At 35.6% G+C, this 19981-nt stretch overlaps 1 protein-coding gene across 2 annotated transcripts in view; it reads left to right on the forward strand.

Moving 5' to 3' along the window:
* PCDH17 (protocadherin 17) overlaps positions 1 to 19981 on the forward strand; it is a 93644-nt gene that overhangs the window by 68672 nt on the left and 4991 nt on the right. Inside the window, exon 5 of one of the 2 annotated variants that reach the window (XM_071740495.1) lies at positions 11912 to 11986. The exons of the other annotated variant lie outside the window; for it this stretch is intronic. Within the exon in view, the coding sequence (XP_071596596.1) occupies positions 11912 to 11986 (75 nt within the window). The remainder of the gene's footprint in view (positions 1 to 11911; positions 11987 to 19981) is intronic. 2 annotated transcript variants of the gene reach the window in all.

Below are 19981 nucleotides of genomic sequence, written 5' to 3' on the forward strand. Positions count from 1 at the left end.
ATTCATGATCTCCTAGGTGCTTTCCAGATATTCAAGAAAAAAACAAATCCACAACTTCTGTATAGGGCAAATATTTTTTTAACAATGGTTACGGAGAGAAAGAATCGGATTTTTAGACATACTTTTAGATTTTTTTAGAAATAACTCCATAGAATTGCAATCTGTGTCTGCCTATTTTCCCAGTTGCCTGTAACTTCTGAGGCAGTATCTAAGAAAAATGAGAAATAAGTTTCCACAAATTTTGTGGATATAGACAACTGTAATGTCTATAAAAATGACTGTATAAATGCTCAATTTAAGTGAAAAACTCATGTCACAGATTAGCAGACACTGAAGACTCCTGACTGAAGAAAGTCATTAACAGTGCCTCAATTAGCAAGAAAGCTTCCAGCAGACTGTGCATTCCAAGACATATTTATTGTCAATAATAATACAAAATTTTTCAGAAAATAAACTCTAATTAGTTCTATTACTCATGGAACTATGTGTTATTCTTAGTGTGTTACCTTTTTAGACAGTACAACAGAAATAGATTTAATAAGCAGAACAGCATTAAGGACAAGAGACTAACAGCCCTGTGGAGAAGCTCAAGGAGGATAAAATTGGCCAGGAATATTAGTGGAACAAAGATGTCAGAAGGCCACCATATGTACAAAACTATTAAGAGTTTTGAAAAGGTTAAAACATTTCCTGTGGTGGCAGATGGAAAGTCAGACAACAGAATTGCCAGTGAAATGACATCCCAAAAATCAGAGTCAAGTGTGACTTCTGAGACTCTTGAGAGGCTGGCAAGACATTTGATTTGCAAATAATGAAAGAATAGACATACATTTAATGCAGAGGAGAGTTTTCTTTTTCTTTACCTTCTCATATTAATTAAGAAGACAATTTATATTGAGAAGAATAAATTAGAGACAACTGATTGCTCATCAGTTTCTCCTGATCTGTGATCAGGTTCTGTTCACTGAGCAGATTCTGCATGCCTCTGAGAGGTTGCCATAAGAGAAATTGAAAATGCAAACAATACCAGCCTGTTTTGAGAATACTACAGATTTTGCTCTGTGCATGACAGATAAGCAGGTAGTTTTGGTTTAGTTATTAATTACTCAGCATTATCACCAGTCACATTCATGGAATGAGATACTCCTATGACAGAGTAAGATTACAAAATCTGTCTTTTTTAGTACTTCTAATGTCTTGTTAAATTATATTTATTAATTTTTAGCTGCTTTTACTCATCTCTAAAGCTTCTTTTTAAGAGGAAACATTTTAGCAGATGTCCTTGCAATCTGAGATGAATACCATATGAATATAGAATTATCTTCACACTTCCTACAGCCACCTCTTTTCACCTCTTCATGCAGTGAACACCTACAGCTTGTTTTCACTGCACTTGGTTGCAGCATAGGAGGTTTACAGGGTCAAAACTAGTCTTATATCTTTTTTCTCTGATGTGAGTCTTGCAAGTTTTACTCTCTTACTTTTCCATTTTAACACGCCTTCTTTGTAATTTTATAATTACAATAGAGTAACTATATACTTTTCATATATTTGTGCAACTTGAGGCCATTTTATCTTGTCCTGTTGCTCGTTACTAGGGAGAAGAGGTCATCACCCACCTCACTATAACCTCTTTTCAGGTAGTTGTGGAGAGCTATAAGGTTTCCCCTCGTCCTTTTCTCAAGACTAAACACCACCAGTTTCCTCAGCCTCTCCTCATAGGACTTATTCTCAAAAACATTCACCAGCTTTGTTGCCTTTCTCTGGATTCACTCCAGCAGCTCAATGTCTTTTTTGTAGCAGCAGGGCTAAAAAATGAACACAGCATTTGAGGTGCAGCCTCACCGGTGCTGAGAACAGGGGCACAGTCACTTCCCTAGTCCTGCTGGCCACACTATTCCTGATCCAAGCCAGAATGCTGTTGACCTTCTTGGCCACCTGGGAACAATGCTGGCTCATATTCAGACAGGGGTCAATCAACACCTCCAGGTCCTTTTCTGCCAGGGCAGCTTTCCAGACACTTCGCCAAGCCTGTAACATTGCATGGGGCTGTTGTGACCAAAATTTAGGACCCAGCACTTGGCCTGGTTGAACCTTATACAATCTGCCTCGGTCTGTAGAGCATTCCTATCTGTGGACAGATCAACATTCCCTCTCAACACAGTGTCATCTGCAAACTCACCGAGCATGCACCAGATCCTCTCATCCTGATTGTTGATGAAGATATTACATAGAACTGACCCCAGTACTGAGCCCTGGGGAACACCACTTTTAACCATCCACCAACTGTATTTGACTTCATTCACCACAGTTCTCTAGGTTTGGCCATCGAGACAATTTTTTTACCCAGTAAAGTGTACGCTACTCTAGGACTTACATATCCAGCTTTTCCAAGAGAATGCTGTGAGAAACAGTGTCAAAGGCTATTACTAAAGTCCAGGTAAACAACATCCACAGCCTTTCTCTCATCCACTAGGTGTGCCATTTCGTCATAGAAGATGAACCCATCAATCCGAGCTGACGTGGGCCTGATGACCTGGTTGTCATACATAGGCTGCATAATGGCACTAAAGATGATCTACTCCATAACCCTCCCTAGCCATGAGGTCAGACTAAAAGGCCTCTAAGTTCCCCAGATCTTCCTTCCTGCCCTTCTTGTAGATGGGTGTTCCATAGATGATTATGTGTGGGTATGTAGACACAGCTTAATCTGTGTTATATATATTCAGGTGATCTCTGACAAAGTGCCAGTGTGATACAACAAATAGCCTTTGTTCTGTAAATTTGGCAGACTTACCCACTCTCAAACAACTATTCTCTCTTGCCAGAATCTGTTCTTCAATTCCAAACCTATTTGTACAACAAAAGAGATACAATTAAAAAATAGAAATAAATTCTCAGGTAATTACCTTACAAATTTTTGAGCAAGGTTGAATTTTAACAGATGAAATTCATATCTGCACTAATAGCGGCTTTTCTGTGTAAGCATATTCAGGAAGATGATGCATCTGTGTCTGATTTTGATTCTGTATGATCCCACTGAAAATGACGGAAGTTGTATATTTGTTCTGAAAGACTGCAGAAAGTGAAAGATTAAAATATATCCTGTACGTATCTGAACAACATATTTGGTAGAATTTACCCCAGTGAGCACCTAGCACAGTTGAAGACATTAAAATATGGCACTGCATAAATAAATTGTTTTGAAATAATTATGTCTTTTTCCTGTGCCAAACACTTGACATTTCCTGTAATTTTGGTGGGTAGTGAGAGGCTTTACACAGGCAAAAGAAATCTCAAATTCAGGTCTTTTCACACTCAGGCTATTACTACATTTAAGATAATCACATGGCACAAGTTAAGGATTTTATCTATATTACAGATCTGTTCTCAGAAGGCTTTACATTCCCCCTTGCAGCCTTTGATAATTCAATTAGTCTCTCAAAAAGTTGGGAGTAGCTGATAAATTCACTTTAATGTTAAATCAAGTACCCCAGCAGGTTTCTGTTAATATGATCACTTCTCAGGGAGCTTAGCTCTAAAGGTGATACCTCCCAAATGCAACTTTCTGAAAAGGATATGTAGGCCTTTGGAGCAGATTAAAAGAACTGTCTGTACCGGCAACTTCTCACCATTAATAAAGTCACTTCGGATCATGACAGCGATCTCTTTCACTCAGATGGCTGTCCATCTAATTGAATTTAATTTAATTGGCAGTCTGAGGTCCCTCCATGGAATAGATCCCATGAATCTGTTCCCAGGAACAGAGAATGTGATTAAAGAGGCAGAATTTAACCCTTCCTTTTAAACACTATCTTTTGGGATTCCTAAATCCTATTGGCAGGCACTGATTGCTGAATAATAAGTAGGAGGGGATTAGCTAGATCTGCATTGACTGTGTCTTTGGAGAATGCTAACAATAACTCCAGCTCTATTTGTCTACCTCTAGGAAATGAATAAAGAGTATATTAGATGCAAAAGATGAACAACAGGATTTAGTGTGGTAAATAGATGCATGTCCCTGCAGAAATCAGATAGCAAAGCAGAGAGAGAAAAATCCTAACAAGAAAATGCTGCTTACCACTTACAAACAGTTGGTCTTAATAGACAGATTGTCATTGACCTTCTGCACAGGATTACAATTTTGCTTGAAGGAAGACTTGAATTTTAGATGTAGTCATCCATGTCATCAAAGAAGCATACTGTCATCTTAGTTAGAGCAGGCTAACTGTGACACTGGAAGCTTATAGGAAATGCTGTATTTTCCTCTCCAAAGGTACAAAATAAAAAGTGCCAAAGATATATATAACCCTCTCTGTGTGAAATGCTTTATTCAGTATTTTTACTTCACTTTAATTTCCTGTTTAAAATTGAATAGTCAGTTATATACAAGTATAACACTTGCTGATTGTTTTATAAAACAAATTCTCACAGAAATAAAATAAATATATTGCTTTAGACTTTTTTTTTTAAGAAATATTGTAAAGAATCAATTTCTAGTTAATTAATCCTAGGGTAAATTAGGGAAGACATTTTACAATAAAATTTAGATATATGATGGTTTATATACGATATATATATACAATTTTTATATATATCATACATAGTCTATGATTTCTACTCTTTTTTATCTTTCTTTAAATCAGACTTGCATACTATAGTGGTTAACCTGTTAAAGAATTACCCTGTATTTTCCTGTGCTTGTTTTATATTTTTTTATTCAATATTTTATTATTAATATTTTCTTTTTAATAGCCCTTAGCCTTTTTTTCTACTGAAAAGAAAAAAAATAGTTTAAAACTGAAAATATATATTCCAAAGTGCTTTTTATTCCCCCAAAAGGTGAATATTAGCCTTGCTACTCTGTCCAGTATGGCTCTGAAATAGTTCTTGAAGTTATGCAGGTGAACTGTGGATGAAAATGTTGAAGGCAGTTTGTAACATCAAGCTGTGATTGAATTTATTTGTATACCATGTAGATCAGTAGGTTGTAATGTCTAAATGTAGCTGTGGTAATATAACATGGGAACATTTGATAATGCAGATACACTCTGCAGGATTAACATAATTGTTTTTCCAATTGGTTATGTTTAAAGAAAAATTAACTGCTAAATAAATGTGTCAGCTTTGCAGAGGACTGTAACTAATGTTTTACGAACAAAGTTGTTGGCAGTTTGGGGATCCTTGTTTATCACCCCAGTCTGAATCTCTGGGAAATACTGGTTCAGTTTTGTTGACTTAAAAAGCACATGCCAAACTTAAACTGAGAATTTATTTAAAGAAGGAATATTTAGTTTGCTGTCATAAGCCACGGACCTAGTGAATGGAAGAGCACAGCCCTACTCAGCCTTTTAAATAACAATTTCGAGATCAGAATTATTTCTGAGAATGGAATCAGGGACTGGTGGAATTCCAGGTATGTTCCTCTATATCAGTAAATTTTATTTTGTCCTTGGAAAAAAAGTAATGTATACTGACTTACCTTTGGGTGCCTGAGATAACTTAAAGTTTAGGTTTCCAAATCTAAAGCTAGTACTAATCCAAAGCTAGTACTCCCAGGACGGGCAGGTAGGCATGAAAAATCTGATACTTAAATATGGAATATTATTCCAGTTCCTTTCCTTTCTTTTTCTAGTTAAGCAAAAGCTAAACTATGCTTTGATAATACTTGCAGAAGACCTGTAGGTTTAAACTGTAGATGAAAGAGAGAACTTGAATTTAGCATCTTTGCAAGATGACCAGTGCTCTGCTGTTTTTTAGAATTCAGCTAGATCTGTTAGCCAACAGAGCTATGCTGCAAAAGCAGGGTACAGCTGGATAGAAGGGCTGGCAAGAAGGACTTTGGCTCTCATCCACCTCTGACTCCAAATTCCAGCAGAATCTAGGATGATGTCCTGGTTTTATACCTAATGTGCCAACTTGCTCTGTAGACAAAAAGTAGTTGATCAGCTGATCTGGATTTCTCTTGTTAAATTTATGGAAAATATAATCAAAATAAAATATCAAATAAAATAAAACCAGAAGAAAATATTTAATTAAAAAAAAAAAAAAAAAAGGCCAGTTCACAGTATGTCAAATATCTTGCTTGTGTAAAGGTAGCAGCACCTATACATCAGCAAAACCACTCATTGTTATGTTACTGGCAAGAACTTAGTTGGAGCCAGAACCGTGGTTTCAAGAAGGTAGTGGATTGCCTACAATTTGCCTCAATGAAGAGAAGCAGATCCCAAATTGTTCCCTCCGGCATTCAAAATGCAGACCTTTTAGACATAAATTTCAGCTGTTTAAAAACTCTATTAGCTTGGTATAAGCGCGGTAGCAGAGTATTCAGGGAGAAGGAAAGTTACTTTACTTTTGCAAGAAAGTAGTTCAGTGGAAAAATACCAAGAAGCTTGATCTGACTAGATATGGAATGAATATTCTGTGGAAGTCCCAGAAGTTATATGTGCATGTAATCCCTAGGTTATTAGTTTTGCAAGGAGACAATTTTCCTACCATTAGGAGGACAATGTGGATTAAGGAAAAGGTGACTCGTGGTCCTGAGAAACACACCTAAATCCCATCTACATTAAATTAGAGGATATTTGGCCCTTAGATCCAAAATGCACAATTTGCTGAGTGCTGAAAAGCTTAAGACAGCTAACAGGCAAAGCCAGATCAGTGGGCATGTATCTCTAACACATAGGTAGACAACTTCAAGACATTAATTCCAGTAGCATTCGTTGAAGAAGGTTTAGTTTTAGGTGGTTGTGTGAGGAACAAGGAATTTGATTCAATGGGAGATCCCTTCTAACTTGGTGTTCTACGATTATAAAATAGCTAAGCGTATCTGGGAAGTGTTTTAGTTCTGGAGCCTGTCACCAACACGCTGAATGGCTTTTTGAGTCTGTTCTTCTCCATTGCCTCTGTAGACAGCATAGGAATTCTAGCCTAATTTTAGTTGCCAGAAATTAAATTATGTGACTATGTCCTAAATGAGATTATTTCATAGCTGCTGTTAGACATCTTTTGAAATTAATATTCAGCATTAGAGTCTCCCTACTGTGGAGCTGGATTTTTTTTAGTCCCTTGACTGGCAAGAACCCTCCCTTAAACAGCAGATTAGAAAGGAGGTTCTCTCTGGTTTGCTTCCCTTTTGCTGGGAGTAAAGCTTAAACAGGAGGGATGAAAAAGCTATGACCTGTCTTCCTTCTCACTAGGAATTAGTGTACATGGTAGGAGGAAACGAGGCTCTTCAGAAGACCTTAGCTGCAGGAATGCCTTTTCCCTCAATACTAAAAAGACCTAAGCTGCCCTAAGAAAGCCCATGCTTTACAGCTTTGCTCAGATAACTAAATCACAGTAAAAGAAGCACCTTGAGCATTTCATTTTTGCTACTATGAATGACATCAGATGTCAAATCACCAGCTTTTTTAATCTTACCTTACAGGAAGAACTCATTTCTGTGTGTTTTCCCAGCTAGAAGCATTTCTTTTGCCTTGCTGGGGAAGGGGAGTTTGAGATAAACATTGGCACAAAGGTTAAAATAACTCCAAAAGACCTTCAGTTTAATATTAGCTATATGCAGCTACCTCCATCTTTTAGAATATTACTGCTCTGCATGGTCTACCTAACCAAAGAACAGGATTTGCCATGCTCTTTGATCTTTTCAAAATACATTGAAATCTGAAATCAAGTGCTTTGCCTGAGTCTTGACTTTGCTGGCAACAGTAAGCTGAATAATATAATAACATATAGAGTCTCTCTAAAAAAAAAAAATTATTAGTAATCTTCAGAATCAGTTCAGCTACAGTCTGTATAAAAGAGTAAAACACAACTTGATTAAGAGTCTGTACACAGTGATAAATATCATGCTAAGAAGAAAGCATAATTTTTATTAAAATACTTTGCTGTTAGCTTTATGTATGCTATTTACATATCTTGCCAATAAAGCAAAAATAATTTTACAAAATTACATCTACCCTTTTATTTATTTATTTTCCATTAACCATGTAAGCTAGAGGTTTTTACATAGTAATACTAGGGACAATTAAGTCTGTTTTAACACAGAGACAGATGCCAGATGTATGCATGTAACAGTTACAGAGGAAGCATATGCATAGTATCAACTCTACAAATAGTCAGGCTCCCTAGACACTCCACAGTTTTGAAGCTAAGGGAGGGAATGTTTTTATGTTATAACATTTTCCCTTGGTAGCAGCAAATTAGCTGCCTTGTATCCATCTTCAGCTGGAACAGCAGAGAGTCACTTGAGAGCTTACAAATAAGTTTAGAGCTCTGCTAATCTGCTTCATAGATACCTGAGAAGTGGGATATATACCACGCATATGCTGTAACAGGTGGACTTAGTAAAAAAAAAATGTTCGATCATTTGGTATTTTATTTTCCCCATAAGACAATTTTTTCATACCTTATTTCCTTACAGAATTTGTTCAAGGTTAGGATGCTTTCATATATGATGATTAACACAAAATTTCTGTCTCCTTGGGAACTGAAACAATTCTTTTTCTTAAATAAAAAAAATAAATCAAAACTACATTTTATTAGGAAACCCATAGGCTTTATATATATACTTATATATAGAGAGAGGGAGAGATAGAGATATATAGTAGATATGTAGTAGATATATAGTAGATATATAGTAGATATATAGTAGATACTGGGGCTTAGTTTTCTATGTTTCACATTACCTGTGATCCTAACAATAATAACTGCACAGGTTTCTTGCCCCTTCATTCCAATGGGACAAAAAGGCTGAGAGAAAGACCACCCATTAAAATTAGGTCATGGTGGAAAGCATACATGAAGTTGTAAATTAAGTACATTTTATAGTGATAAGTTCCAGTAAATGAAAAAGTCTCTTTAAATACCCTGAGAAAGGTGGTTGCGATCTATGTCTAGAACAGATTTTACTGCATGTCTGCCCCGTTTTTAAGGGTGTAGTAAGCTTCATTATCTCTACAGAGTAAAGATTTTCTTAAAGGAAGTCAATAGATTGACACTGGCATCCTGAATCCCTCAGCTGCTTTAAAGGTAGCAGCTGCATCTTTAACTTGCTTTGCCAGAGCAGTGGTTTAGTTATCTAATGCTTCACTGTTCAGTTTTCTTTGAAGGGTGCTCAGATAAGTGAGCTAAGGGCACATCTAAGAGAAATTACCCTGACTGCATCTTACTTGGCAGTGATGTTTGTAACTAGCCTTTGAGTCTATCTCCAGGACTAAAATACACCTTTTTATAGGAACATGCCTCGGACGAGGGATTGCTAGAGACCAGGAAAATTAGCTTCTAACTGCTAGTGAGCTTATAAAATGAAGATACTAGTGAAAACAATGGAACACATAATGACAACATCTTGGGAAATAGTTCCGAAATTGCCAATATTTCTTAAAGATGTGTTTTGTTACATCACAGTACTCTGACATCAGTCCAAAGGTTGAAGGTATAACAACTGCAAAGATGACAAGTAAAAAGGTGACTTTCAGTTGAGCATCTCATCTGCTGCAAATCAGAGTAACTAGCAGGAGAGATTTTCTGTATTAATGTTGTTAATAACTATAATCTCCTCAATCCTTGAAATATAAGAAAGTGATATGAAACTTAAGGTTCTTGATGAAGGTGCTGGGGAAAAGAAAATGTGAATATTCTGAAGAGACATCTTCAGTACCTATCTTTCAGAGGTTCATTTACAGTTCACAGAGAACCTGAAAATATGTATTTAATATCTTTACATGTACATTTCTTTTTGCCAAACTAATTATATTTAGAGAGTCATATTTCAAAAAGGAACCCTTAATTATTTTTTCTGATCTATGTAACTGGAGCACTACCAGGCAGAAAACTAAGAATGATAACATTATGAAACTCAAATTCCTAAGAGAATGTGGGTGCTTCATAAATTGGCATAAGGGTAATCCCATTCTGCAAATCTATTTTGAAGGTAGTAATATAACACAATACCAGCAGTCTGCTAAACAATAGTCTAGGGCACCATCTAATCAAACAATAATGAATATGCTACTTATTATGGCATAGGGGAGACTCTATATGAAACTCTTAAATCATTTCCTTTTTCCTAAGAAGATATTTCTGTATTTGTTTGTCCAAGTGAGAGCTACTTAAGATGCTTGCACAACTTATGTGTTTTTTTGAGAGCAGCATCATGAAAAATGTTCTTCCTTGTGTTCTTTCAGATGCATTGTACCTCCCGTGAAGTCCAAAGTATATGACCCATACACAACATCAGCCTTTTAAATCAGAGCATGATACCCAGTGGGCTTTTCTTCCTAATCAGTATAAACAGACATAGTCTCATTATGTTTGGGAAAGGAAATGTTTAATGTAAATCCAGGCATGCTGGAGGGAACGTGGAAGAAACTACTCATTTTCACCAAAGTGGTCGGATTTTTAATGGCCCAGCATTCATATAGCCTTTAGAATTTTTGTTGAGACTTAATTATGGAAAACAGATAGCATTTGCAAGGCTTTACTGCATTGACTCTGTTTTGGACAAAATCATGCTCCTACACCGAACATGACAGACTTTCCTTCAAGAGAGTCTACCTAACAGTCATAATGTAAACAGAGACATCAAAAGGACATAGGAACAAATTTCTTCAGAAGCGTGTCATGTTTCTACTCAGTGGCACCCTCATCAGTCAATGTCTGGAAACAACTTGTCATATATAAATTTGAGACAAGCTTACAAAGCAAAATCTTGGTGCCTTCTAATTAAAGATTTGTATACTGAAATAATTGGCAGCCGGTGAGGAAGGCTCAGTGGTGTAATATATAGCTAATTGCTGGTGGCTTGGTGGTGTGACAGATGGGGATAGCTTCTTTAAATTATGGAGCTTTTATATTGGTATTTTCAGGAAATGTCAACAGCATGATTATATTTTCATTAGTGTGTCTTTCCTTCCCATTCATTGCTTTTGTTAGTCATAATCACTTGTTACCTCTTGTCTCCAACTGTACTATCTATTAATATTTGTATAGGCTGGTGCACAAAGGGCCTGGTTAATGATCAGATTCCTAAACATTGACACAGTACAATATACAGAATTAGTATTTACAAAGTATTACAAATTAGATATAGAAAATATTGATATTATAATTATGACTAGCTAACAATAAAGTTAGTATCCAGTATCATGCAAATTCTGCAAGTGGTCACACAAATTTGCTTAGGTTTCAGACCTAAGAGTTATTGCATTTTTAGGTGCCATTACTGAAACAATTCCCCTGCAAAATCTGTGGAACTGCCATGATCAAGAGTATGAAAATGTGTTACACAAAAAATGTTCTTTCTAACAGATCCGCAAGCCTGTTCTCTTCTGTTAATTACTGCAGTTTTGTTTCTTTTCTTTTCCAGGAAACAGCTTTTGAGCTCCACAACAAAGATTTACTATTTTAAACTGTGAATATATCAGATAACTAAAGTTTCCCTGTAGCTCCTCAGCTAAGTGCAGAGCTGGCATAGCTAGTCCTAGTATATTTCCTTCCTGCAGCCCTAGGCTAAGAAGAGTTTTTTATGGTGGGATGGGGAAGAGGCCAAAATATCTTTTCATAGCTGTCATATGGTCTTTTTCCTGCAAATTAGAGGAGGTGCCAGCCCGAATTATAGACAAAGGTTGGAAACCAAAACGAGGTATTCATTCGCAGCCTCTCTTTCTCCTCTGATAGAAAGAAATGAGACACCCTTTTTACTAGGCAGACATTTTCAGTTCATTGTCAGCTATGAAATTCTGTGTTTGTACCTTTGAGGAGCACAGTGAAAAATTTCAAGGGCTGTGAGCTGTGCCTGGGCTGCAGATAGAAATTGTCTTTCTACTGTGGAAGTTTTGACATTTTTGTGAATTTTGGAAGCAGAGCCTATCCCTGTCTGTGACTCACAGGTCTGATTTGCCTCCAGAACAGCAAGGCAGAGGCCAAAGACCCATTGTTGGGATCTGTGGACCAGCCCGCTGTGAGGATGGAAAATTTTCAGGTAACAGAAATGTTTTCTTGCACTTTCGCTGTCTTTAGGCAAAAACATGTGATTGCTATTAAGTCATACCTATGAGTTTAAAGCATACTTCTGTAAAAAAAATGTTATATGTTCTGTAGTTCTCCTTGTAATCCTGTAGTATTTCTCCAATATTTACGGCTTGGGACAAATGTGAACTAGAATAAAATCCATAGTCCCACCAGCTTTTCATTGCTTTTGTATTTTATGTCATGTCAATATAAAAAATATATTATTTTTATCCGGTGTGCAGAGAAAAAACAAACAAACAACAAAAAAATCTCAAACAAAAAGCAACATCAGTTAATCTCAGTGTAAGAATTATAGACAGATGCTTGTAATTATAATACAGGATCATAGAGCTGTTTAAGTTAGAAAAGACTTTTTAAATCATCGAGTCCAACTGTTAACTAACTGTTAAGTACCAAGTTCACCATTAAACTATGTCCCTAAACACCACATCTACATGCCTACTAAATACCTCCAGGGGTGATGACTCAACAAGCTTCCCCGGGCTGGGTAATCCAACACTTGACAAGCCTTTTTGTTAAGAAGTTTTTCGTAACATCCAGTCTCAACCTCCTCTTATCAGGAAAAGACAAGCAGATCCAAGAGGTTTAAAAAAGTGGCAGTCCATTCTCATTTTACTGCCAGTCGTTTTGCTAATCTGAGCTACATAATTGCTTTGCCTAACTGAAGGGAGCCTTTAAACAGACAAGCCAATATAAATACTCAGATTGGAGACAGCTCTGTTTAATAACAGCAAGCATGTGTATAGAAGAATTTGTTTACCTCTGCTCATTTATGTCAAAATCAATTGTAATTAAGCAGAAATTCAGCCACAGAAGTAGTACTTCAGCTGATTGTTCTCATCAGAAGTGTCATATAGCCCCAGTGTACAGGACATGTCAAAGCAGCCTTTTTTTTTTTTTTTTTTTTTTTTTGGTCCTGTAATAAATACCTATGTACAGTCTTTAGTTATTTTGTAAAGACAATTGCCTGTCTCAAGTGAAAAAAAAAAAAGACACCACTTCTGGTCATATTACCAGATTTACTGAAGTTCTGAAAAGCAGAGTTATTTATATTCTCTATTAGGCATTAGATGCCACTTATTGTCCACCTGTCTACACATATGTACAAGAAAAATACAGATTTTTCATGTCTGTTCAAGCCATTAAAAATATATAAAGAATACCTTGTTTTATAAGTCTAAAGCAAGTATTTTGCTTTAGGTTTTTATGCTTTTATTCTTTGTTGTCTGAATTCTAAATGGACATAATTTCAACAATGAACACAAAGTCACAACATAAGGGTTGAAATGAATCTGTCTCCTAGGGAAGTCAGTGTGAACTCTATGCAGGCATTCAAAGATGGATCTTTTTCTTTGTAATGTGAAAAAGGGGTCAGAAAACATGGGCATTACTGCTCACTCTGTAATGCAATGAAGAATGGACCATTTCAAGAGTGCAGGTAGATTGTGTTAGCAGTGTGAAACTGCATGCTTTAAAAGGAAGATGATGCACATTCTGGAATGGGTCCTCCAGTGTATTTTACATTTAGAGCTGTCAGTTAGCAGCCATTCCAGTCACCTGAGACAGCCAGTGAGCCATCCCTGACAACTAATGATTATTTTTTAGCTCCCATATTTATGGCAATGAGGAAAAAAAAAAGAAGTCCATTAGAAAGACATATTTGTATAGTAGATAAAACTAGGCTTCACCTGTTGAAAGAGAAAAAATGAGTAAATAATTAACATACCTGAAAAATAGGCTACTATCTCCTAGGATAATAAAATATAACAAAAGCTACTGACATTTAAACATATTTAGTGTTATTCATACGATAATTTAGCCCAGTTCCTCTTTAGCTTTCACTGAGGAACATGGTAATAAAATGTTACTTTCATATATAGTATGTCATATATGGTATATCGTATGTCCTATTTAATATATTAAATATGATTTACTGGACTTATTCTATTACATTACATGGAGTACTTGATGCAAAGTATAGTATTCTTTATCTTATAAATATAGTACATGAAATATTAATTGAAAATGTTTGTATACTTATGTTTTATGTACCTGGATTGTTTACTTCTAATTTACTTTCTGGCTTTGTGTCTGTATGTGTAATTTAAATAATTAAGGTCCAATTAAATTAGAAAAAATGCTGTATTTATTAACTCAGTTTGGTTACATTGAGTCACTGTTTAAAAGAATAGTTCTTGAGTTTCCTTCTTGTTATCATTATGCAAATTCATATAATTAGTGAGTCAAAATAAGATATCTCATTTTAGCCATTAAAAGGAGCCAGCTATCTAAAGCATTAATTAATTAACTTTACAGTGTAATATATTTAGGGTGAAACCAGTACCCATATTTAATTCTGCTCACAATATTTATGAGGAAAGCATAGGAGATTAAAGATAGCATAATAGAAGTATCTTTTGCTTTAACTTTTCTACGGAAGGTGTGTTAAATATAGCTTGTCTGGTAATACAGAACAAAATACATGAGAAATACCTCATGTTGCACCAAATACATACCTTACATTGCATTTTATATGGCATCAACATTAGTTTCATGCTATATCATCTTAAATTTCTACCCAGTATACATTTCCTACCTAGGTGAGTGTTGTTTTCAGATAGCTTGTTTCCTTTTCTTTCTGTGGCTGCTAATTTAGCAGTTCTATTTTAGTGGATGTCCTCCCCTAAGTGCATAAAACACTTCTGACTGTTTATCCTTAAAGCTCCAGAGAGTTAGGAAAACCTCTAGGCTGCCTCTGTTTATTGTACACACTTGCATTATTAAGGGTTTATTTTCAACAGGGGGAGACAAGCATAGAGATAAAGACTGATGATGCATAACACTCTGCAGTGCATCTTGCTCTACAGCACAGTGTATGACCTATTTTACATAAATATATTTTTATATTTTTACCTTTAAATTGATTCTCTTTCCTTATATATACTAATTTGGCCCTTGGTGGTAATAGTTCACTTCATGTTTATAGTTTCTGCTGCTAGTACAAAAGTGCCTGTTCGATTTTCTTCACTGTCTGCTTGCTGTAGCAGTCAAAATTACAGGCTAATGGTGAGAGGAGCAGCATATAATGCATGATAATCAATACTCAAAATCCATTTCTTATGATGTGACATAAAAGACTGAAGTGAAACAACACAGATTTTCAAAACTAGAGCACCAAAGCTCATGCAAAGCAGGTGGTTTTCACTTCAAGGTCATTCAGTATCTGTTTCTACTTCTTCTTTGGCTTCATATTTAATTCAGTTGCTGCTAGGATGCTCAGGGAGGAGAAACAAAGAGGTAGTCAATGTTATGAGTATGAATGCAAGTATAAAAACTGCTTTAGAAAATACAGGAAGTAAAGACATGTCATGGAACATATATAACATATATATGCTATATGATATATATCTCTTTTACTTAGACATTGCCAGCAAAGTTTGTATTTTTATCAGCAATAATGATTAATGTACATACTGTGTAAGGGTTATCCTCATACTCAATGTATGTGCAGGCCTGTGCATAAGAGCTAATAAAAAAACTTAGAACATAGCTTGGTTATAAAAAAATTAACCTAATCAGACTTGAAGCATAGTTTCTGGCACAGTACTGAATACCTAGAGTAGTTAACTTATTTCCAGTGTCAAAGGGGAGACTCAGTAGATTTCAAGTACCTGAAGGTACTGCAGGAAAGCTGGAGAGACTTTTTACAAAACATGTAGTGATTGGACACAGGGAATAATTTGAAATTGAAAGAGGATAGGTTTAAATTAGATATTAGGAAGAAATTCTTTACTGTGATGGTGGTGGGGCACTGAAACAGGTTGCCCAGGGAACCTATGGATCTCCCATCCCTGGAAATATTCAAGGTCAGGTTAGCTGGAGCTTTGAGGAATGTGATCTAGTGGAAGGTGTCCCTGCCCATACAGGGAGGTTGGAATAAATTATCTTTAATGTCCCTTCCAATCCAAAAGATTCTATGATTCTGTGAATCTCTGATCTTTATGTTTCATTAAATGTTTTTTTCAATTAAAACTCATTTCAGAAAATAATCTTGTTATTAATAAAAAATACAGTTCAATCAAGTTTTAGAATAAAAGATAGTGTCAAAAGAGAATTTCCCAGTTGTGTATTTCATATGCATATATATTGTCAAGAGAATTGTATGTAAATATATGAACATTTATTTAATGTATTTTAAGATAGTAGGACTCAGAACTATTACCTAAAAGACAGGAAGTTTCCCTTCTACAGATGATTTTCTTGTGGTTTAATGAAATAGGCTGCAATGTATTAAAATCTTCCCAAGTGTGTTCATTCAAAGTCTCCCAGTATGCTATGAGGTCCTGACATATTAAATAGGGTAAGTAATTTTTTCCAGGAAGCGCTACTTCTTTTTCTGTGAGAAGGAAAGGAGCAAAGTCCTGGTTTGATGGAGTAATTGAAAAGAGAGCAGCAGAGTGAGGTATTGGTCTATTAATTGTGCAGTTCAGAGCATTTTATGGTAGCTAGCATGAAGCATCTTTTCTTAAAGAGGGAGAAAAATTATTTACAATAAAGGATATAAAGAATAGTTAAGATTACAAAATAAAAGTTAGTTAGAAAATTGCATAGGGAAACCTTTAAACATGCCAGAAAACTTTTAATCAGCATTGTCATGAAATTCACATAAGAGAGAAAGAATTTTAGATATGGTTAGAGAAATTCTAAACCAAACACTTGTTATTCTGCCTTATTATATAGGTTTACTTCTAAAGACAGAGGCTGAGATTGCCACAAATCAATTCTGTAGGACTAGAAGGTAGAGAAAAGGAATAAAATTAATTAATAGAAAGCATGTGCAAAATCTAAAGCTCTACAATTAACATTAAAGGGTTGCGTTTGAGGCATTTTTTGTTTATTTCTTTTGGATTTCTTAGATGGTATGTAATCAGACCTGGATAATATTATCTGTTGCACATCCCATGGAAGCTTGGAACCTTTGTCTCCAATGCTCTTGGCCCATGTGCCTTTTAAAATATTTAATTTAGTTTCTTTGTGTAGTTTTATGCTTTCCTTTGTTTGTTTTGTGTTTTGTTAGGTTTGGGGTTTTTTGTTTGTCTGGTTTTTTTGAGAGAGTGTACCAGTTTTATTGGAGTGTTTTAAGCAGAAGCTGTTTAATGCTGTAGAAGCTCTGGAAAACTAGATACAGAGAACTTTATTGGAGGTGAACTAATAGGTGGAATGAGGTGTATAGCAATGTCCTTTATTTGTATGACTCCTTTTTCATTAAGCAATTTTCACCACATATGTTGTGTCCACAGTTACACAGACACAAATACTATCTGATTCATGTGAATTAAAATAAAAAAACAGAAACTGAAATGTCTTCCTTAAACTCTTCCCATTCTAGTCACTGTGTTAGAGTCCCAGAATTTGGGTTGGTTTTTATTCTTGTTTTTCATTATGATAACTATTATTGTACACTAAAACAAGGATGCAGCGTACTTTTCCTTACTGGTCATAAAATCATTAAGTGGTTTGGGTTGGAAGTAATCTTTAAGGATCATCTAGTCCCACCCCTCTGCTATGAGCGAAATAGCTTTCACTAGATCGGATTGCAAAAGTCCTTGTCCAACATGACTTGGAAATCCTCCTATAATGGTGCATCCACTTCTCTGGGAAACTTGTTCCAGTGTCTCATCACCCCCACATAAAGGAGGTTTTTTCCTCATGTATGATCTAAACCTACCCTCTTTCAGTTTATGCAGCCCAGGATACAATAGGCTTTCTAGACTATGAGCTCACATTGCTAGCTCATGACATATTTTTTTCCCCAAGTCCTTCTCCACAGGGCTGCTCTCAATATGTTCATCTCCCAATCTTTATTGTTAGTGGCGATTTCCTTGACCCAGGTGCAGGACTTTGCACTTGGCCTTGTTGAACTTCATAAGGTCTAGATGGGCTTACTCCTTCAGCGTGTCAGGGCCCCTCTGGATGGCATCCCCTTATTTCTTGACTGCACTACTCAGTTTCTTACAATCTTCAAATTTGCTGAGAGTGTACTCAATACCACTGACTAAGTCATTGATGCAGGTATTTAGCATATTTGGTTCAGTGTGGACCCTTGAGGGACACTACTCATTACTTCTTTCGCCTTGGTTATTGAGCCATTGACTGCAGCTCCTTTGGATACAGTGATCCAGCAATTTCCTTGTCTATCTAACAGTCCATCCATCACACCCATATCTTTCCATATTACAAGCAAGAATACTGTGGGGGACAGTATCAAAGGCCTTACAGAAGTCTAGGTAGATGACACCAGTAGCTCTTGCCTTGCCACCAATGCAGTCACTCCATTGTAGAAGGCCACTACATTAGTCAAACACAGTCTGCCTCTGGTGAAGTCATGTTGTCTGTCTCTGATTGCCTCCCTGACTTCCGTATGTTTTGATACATCTTCCAGGAAGATCTGTTCCATGATCTTACCAAGCACAGAGGTGAGCCTGACTTATTTAATTTTAGATTTAAAATCTTTCTGTTGCACTCTTTTCCTCAAAATTCACTGGATTCTCCTCTCCCTGTACATAATTTTCTCTTGATTTTGTTGTTTTTTTAGCACTTGCACCAGTCTTAGATTTTAAAATCTTCAAGGAAGGGAGAATGTATACAGAATGACACTTTTTCACAGAACTGTATCATTAAAAACTATCAGTTCTGAGTAAATTATTTCACCCTGATTTAACTGCTCGTTGTGACATAACAAAATTTCATTTAAATTTAAGTCACTTTTAATCATGTCTTTTTAGAAATGTTAACAGTCAAAGCTGTTTACGCTATTGGATTCTCACAGATCATCTTTGCTGTTTTTTCTGTGTCAGGTTTCTGCAGTTCAGCTGTCCACAAATCTGGTGGTGATATTATAAGGTTATTAGGAATTTATTTTCTAAGTTAGAAAGATGTTGATCATTTATTTTTTCTCTATCTTTGGATCAAGAAGTTTGCTCTGCTTTTCTGAAGATTTGATGCACATGTCTCTCTCTCTCTATCATTCTTAAATTTAAAGGTATAGTCATGATTTTTCCTAATTGGAATTCCAGTCATTTTTAAATACTAAATTCCTCAAATTAATATTTGAATCCCTTTGCACTTTTGTATGGAATGCTTAGTAGATAAAGACCAGTGTATATCTAATTGAAACACAGTTAATAAAAGGATTTATTCAGTCAGCTTTGACTAGCTAATACTGAGAAGAAGAAAATAAAGCAACACGGATCAGAGTTAAGTGTTTCTGAAAAACAGTTTTCAGGTGTATTTCTGGAATTTTCCTTATCCCTGACATTGGTTTAGAATCATGTGTACAGTTCTAAAATGGTAAATGATAGCCCAAATCTATTCTATCGCTGTAAACTGACAGACAAGCTAGGGTTTTTAAAGCAGAAAGGTTTTTTTATGACTATGATTTGTAGAACAGGAAGTATAAAAATTCATGTTCTAAAAATGAGGTGAAAAAAATCTATTTAGCTATATTATTTGAGAAAAATAAGAATATAGGAATACTATCTGAAAACATTATCAGTTCAAATAGTGTGTCACAGTTTGTCATTCTTCCAAACTGTGTGTATCGAGCGAATCTATTTTCACTTACTTGCACCAAATCAAAAAAGGGGAAAACTGATTGCACGATCCATACTCATGTCTAATAAAATTGCAATATGCACTTTTTGACAAGCTTATATTTAATGCATACTGATGGAAAATTCTAGTTCTCTGTTCTCAGCAGGAAAAGTAGGCTTTTTAAGAAAACCTTTTTATTTTGTGACTGTCACACAACATAACAATTATAAATGAAATGGAGGTGACAAAAATGAAAAGCCAGCTTGCTGATTTTTATGAAGTGTTTGTATTTCCAGAAAGGCAGTCATTGCTCAGTTATTTGATTTGAAAAATTAATCCCGATAAAGCCTTT

Source organism: Heliangelus exortis, chromosome 1, assembly GCF_036169615.1.
Source record: "Heliangelus exortis chromosome 1, bHelExo1.hap1, whole genome shotgun sequence".
Classification (NCBI taxonomy): domain Eukaryota; kingdom Metazoa; phylum Chordata; class Aves; order Apodiformes; family Trochilidae; genus Heliangelus; species Heliangelus exortis.